Source organism: Colobus angolensis, unplaced genomic scaffold (genome assembly GCF_000951035.1).
Source record: "Colobus angolensis palliatus isolate OR3802 unplaced genomic scaffold, Cang.pa_1.0 Scaffold92, whole genome shotgun sequence".
Taxonomy (NCBI): Eukaryota; Metazoa; Chordata; class Mammalia; order Primates; family Cercopithecidae; genus Colobus; species Colobus angolensis.
The window spans coordinates 3,028,544-3,033,419 of NW_012123154.1; the positions used below are offsets into that span (position 1 = coordinate 3,028,544).

The window sequence follows — 4,876 nt, forward strand, 5'->3', positions numbered from 1 at the left end:
CACTCCACCTCAGCCTCCCAAAGTGTTGGGATTATAGATGTGAGCCACCGTACCCAGCTTCCTCATAGGGTATTGAGAGCATGACATGGGCAATGTGTTATTTAATGTAAAGGCTCAAAGGCCAGACTGTGTGGGTGTGAATCCTAGTCTTGCCACTAGCTGGCAGTTTCTTTTTCTTTAAAAAATGGATAATAGTAGTACTTACTTCTTACAGTTACTTTGAAGATGACTAGATTGAGATCCGTAGATACTCAGGACAGTGCACATAGGAAACACACAATAAGTGTCAACAATTTTTGTCATTTTGCAAAAGTGCAAAAGAGCTTTGAAGGCTTTCAAGTGGCACACAGACTTTGAAGTGCTGTTTTCATTGTTGTGGTGCTAATAGTATAATGGTAGTTGGACTCTGGAATATTCTCAGAGCAGTAACAATGACAGTAGTGCTCAATTACTGAGTGCTCCTGGTGTGCCAAGCCAGGGTTTTCCAGATTTCTGAGGTCTGCATCCCTGGGGAAGATCAGGTCCCCTTCTGTCTCTAGGAATCCATGGCAGGTAGACAATTCAGATCCTGGAATCTTTAAAAAGTTTGGGATTGGAACTTTTTTTTTTTTTCTTTTTTGAGACAGAGTTTTCCTCTGTCACCCAGGCTGGAGTGCAATGGCATGATCATCTCGGCTCACTGCAACCTCCACCTCCCGGGTTCAAATGATTCTTGTGCCTCAGCCTCCTGACTAGCTGGGACTACAGCCATGTGCCACGACGCCAGGCCAATTTTTGTATTTTTAGTATAGATGGGGTTTCACCATGTTGGCCGGCCTGATTTCGAACCCCTGGCCTCAAATGTTCTGCCTGCCTCGGCCTCCCGGAGTGCTGGGATTATAGGCATCAGCCACAGTGCCCACCTCACAGGATATATTTCTAATGGCTCATGATCTTATGCTCTGCTGGAACTGCCCATTGGCTCCACTTTTTGGTTTCAGGACAACTCCATTGCCGATGAGTACACTGTGGACATCATGGGGAACCTGCTGTGTCACTTGCCGGCAGCCATCATCGACAGGGGGATCTCCCCCAGGGCCTGGGCGACTGCTCTACACGGCCTCAGAGACTGCCCAGACCTCAACGCCGAGCAAAAGGCTGCAGTGAGGCTCAAGCTCCTGGGACAGTACGGGTGAGGAGTGGCTGGGCTTGGCTTTTGGGGCTGTGGTATGCTCTATAGAGGGACACTCAACCTTGGTTCTCCTGCCCGGCAAACAGAGTTTCTGGCTTAGGATGAGATAAAATTCTTAGGCTTATTTTGGAAATGTGACATTTCTTCTTTTGGCTTCAGATTTTTTTTTTTTTTTTTGAGACGGAGTCTCACTCTGTGGCCAGGCTGGAGTGCAGTGGTGCAACCTTGGCTCACTGCAACCTCTGACTCCCTGGTTCAAGCGATTCTCCTGCCTCAGCCTCCCGAGTAGCTGGGATTATAGGCATGTGCCACCACGCCCAGCTAATTTTTGTATTTTTAGGAGAGACAGGGTTTCACCACATTGGCCAGGATGGTCTTGATCTCCTGACCTCATGATCCACCCGCCTCAGCCTCCCAAAGTTCTGGGATTACAGGCATGAGCCACCACGCCTGGCCTTGGCTTCAGATTTGCTGTAAAATGTAATCAATAGTAGCTTCCCTACAAATCTCAAAGAGTTGTTACTTACACAACTTGGCATATGAAGGGGAAATTTGGAAAACATGGCCCTTTACAGATGCAAAGCAGTGGTATTATTATTAGCTTAAAGACTATATATATATATTTTTTTGAGATGGGGTCTTGCTCTGTCACCCAGGCTGGAGTGCTATGGCACAGTAATGGCTCACTGCAGCCTCAACCTCCCTGGCTCAGGTGATCCTCTCACCTCAGCCTTCCAAGTAGCTGGGACCACAGGTGCACATCACTGTACCCAGCTAATTTTTGTATTTTTTTTAAGGGATGGAATTTCATTATGTTGCTAGGTGAGTCTCGAACTCCTGGGCTCAAGGGATTCACCCACCTAAGCCTCCCACAGTGTTGGGATTATAGGTATGAGCCACCATGCCTGACCCTAGAGTCTATTTTTAAGACTAGTTTTAGGTTCTCAGAAAAATGGAGAGGATAGAGATTTTCCATATCCCTCTGACCCCATGCACGCATAAGCTCCCCATGATCAAAATCCCCCACCAAAGTTGTACATTTATCAGAACTGATGAACCTATGTTGACATTATTGTCATTGGATTCTCATTGTCACCTGAAGTCTGTATTTTACATTAGGGTTCACTCTTGGTGCTTTACGTTCTATGGGTTGAGACAAGTATATAATAACATGTATTCACCATTATAGTGTCATTTGGAGTATTTTCGCTGCCCTAAAAATCCTTCTGGGCTTTGCCTGTTCATTCCTCCCTCACTCCTAATTCCTGGCAACCACTGATACTTTTGCCTTTTCTAGAATATCATATATTTGGAATCATACAGCAGATAGCCTTTTCAGATAGACTTCTTTCACTTAGTAATATGTACTTAAGTTTTCTCCAGGTCTTTTTTTGGCTTGATAGCTCATTCCTTTTTAGTGCTGAATAATATTTCATAGTCTTCATGAACCACACAGTTTATTTAGCCCTTCACCTACGGAAGGACATTTGGTTGCTTCCAAATTTTGGCAATTATGGATAAAGCTGCTATAAACATCCATATACAGGTTTTCATGTAGACATACGTTTTCAACTCCTTTGCGTAAATACCAAAGAGTGTGTTTGCTGGGTTATATGGCAAAAACATGTTTGCTTTTGTAAGAAACCACCAAAGTTCTTCCAAAGTGGCTGTGTGATTTTGCATTCCCACCAGCTGTCACTGCTAATTGGGCAGACCTCCTTTAGAGATGTCACCAAAGATAGTGTAATGCTCTTCACTGTAGGCATTTATGATCTACATAAGAATAACAGTGGATTCTGGGTCAGTGCTTTTATTTTATCCTGCCAAGTTCAAGAGAAAGTTTTTTTCTTATTCTAAGAGAAGACTGTTCTGGTAAATTAAAAGGAAGAAATATGTAATTACTCTTCTATCGGGAAGGAGGAGGAAGGAAACACTGTGATGTAAATGGCAGAAATTCAATAATTTAATTTAAACTAAAGAGAATGAGAATGTATTGAATTCAGGAATGTAATGTAATGGGAAACTCCACTGGTGGTCTTCAGGCGTGGTTGAATCCAGTGTCTCAAATGACATCATCATGAATACGTTCCACCCATCCCTCAACTCTGTGTTCTTTGGTGTGGTCTTTAATTTTTCCACTTGGTAATATGAATGTCCTCCAATATCCTCTTTACAGCCAGAGACAGCAGAGAAAGGAGAGCTTCTCTGATAGTTTCATCAAAATTCCCAGGGATGACTCTGATTGGTCAGCCTGTATCACATGCCAATTTTCTTGGTCAAGGAAGTGGGACCATGTGATTGACAGTTTCTCTGAGTATAAGACAATCTGTTCCTGAAAGACAAGAGTGTGGGGGGAAAAGGCAACAGATGTCCACCACAGCATGTTTTTTTCACTTTACTGGTTATTATCTCTTTTTAGACTCCCTCAGCACTGGACAGTCGAGACCACAAAGGACTTGGGACCCTTTCTAGTACTTTTCTCAGGAGATGAATTAAGCTCTATAGCCACAAAGGTAAGTGCTCCATCTTAAGAAGGCTGAAGGGGTTTGAAGGGGAGAGAAAGTGTGGTCAGTTATACTGCTGTCTAAGCTTCTGGAAGCTTCCTCCCTGCCTCAAAGGGCTAAGATGTTTCCAGCTCCATTCCAGGATGTGCAAGGTTCTGGAAAAGGGAGTGAGGCCACAGCTAAATGAACTCAGGCCCTTTTGTGTGGCCCCCCAGGCAGATGTGTGCAGACGGGCATCACGTAGCTACCACTCTGCTATTAGTGTGCATCTCACACCCACATCTGTTCTGGCTCTCACACTGGCTGGTGCCCTAGGCACATGCACATATATGTCCAGTGTATGCAATCACATATGCAGACACATTTAATCCAATAACAAGTCTTTATTGATTATTACATTTGGGTATGACACTTTCCTTGGAGTAAGGCTCCAGAAGTTAGACAGTCTAGGTCAAGGGACATGCAAAATAAGCATTAATTAGTCATTTTTGCTGCATAACAAAGCCACACAATCTCAAGGGCATAGAACAATTTGCATATGTTTCTTGCTGCCTCATCTGTGGGTCACTGGAGCAGCCCTGCTCTATAAGGCTGCATTTGGAGCCCAGCCTCTAGAACTTGTTCTCACCATGAAGGTATGAAACTACCAAAAAGAGAAGGGATAAGTACAATTCTCCTTAAGTCCTAGGCTGGAAATTGACACGCTGTCACTTCTGCCACACTCCAAAGGCCAGAGTGAGTTACATGACCAAGACCAACTTTAATGGGGCAGGAAGGAGTTTCCTTCCATGGAGGTGGAGGGTAGGAAAGGAGTGAATGTTTGCTGAACAACAATCAGATTCCCCACAAAACACATGCACACACTCTCATCCCTGCACTTGCAGGCACAAGGTGCACACAGTCACACATACTCAGCAGGGCCTGAACACGCAGAACATCACCTGGGACCACACATATGCAGCACACGTTCTGAAGTTTAGTCACAGTAAAATCGTATTCTGGATGTCCAAATATATGGTTATAAGCAGTTGATGCACAAATGTTTATTTTTATTTTATTATTTTATTTTATTTTGAAATGGAGTCTCCCTCTGTTGCACAGGCTGGAGGGTAGTGATGCAATCTCGGCTCACCGCAACCTCCGCCTCCCAGGTTCAAGTGATTCTCCTGCCTCAGCCTCCCGAGTAGCTGGGATTACAGGC

The 4,876-nt window shown here is 44.3% G+C and overlaps 1 protein-coding gene across 1 annotated transcript in view; it reads left to right on the top strand.

The window, feature by feature from the left end:
• OTOA (otoancorin) overlaps positions 1-4,876 on the top strand; it is an 83,808-nt gene that overhangs the window by 49,561 nt on the left and 29,371 nt on the right. Inside the window, exons 17-19 of the mRNA XM_011931967.1 lie at positions 489-552; positions 981-1,171; positions 3,591-3,684. Coding sequence (XP_011787357.1) covers positions 489-552; positions 981-1,171; positions 3,591-3,684 — 349 coding nt within the window. The remainder of the gene's footprint in view (positions 1-488; positions 553-980; positions 1,172-3,590; positions 3,685-4,876) is intronic.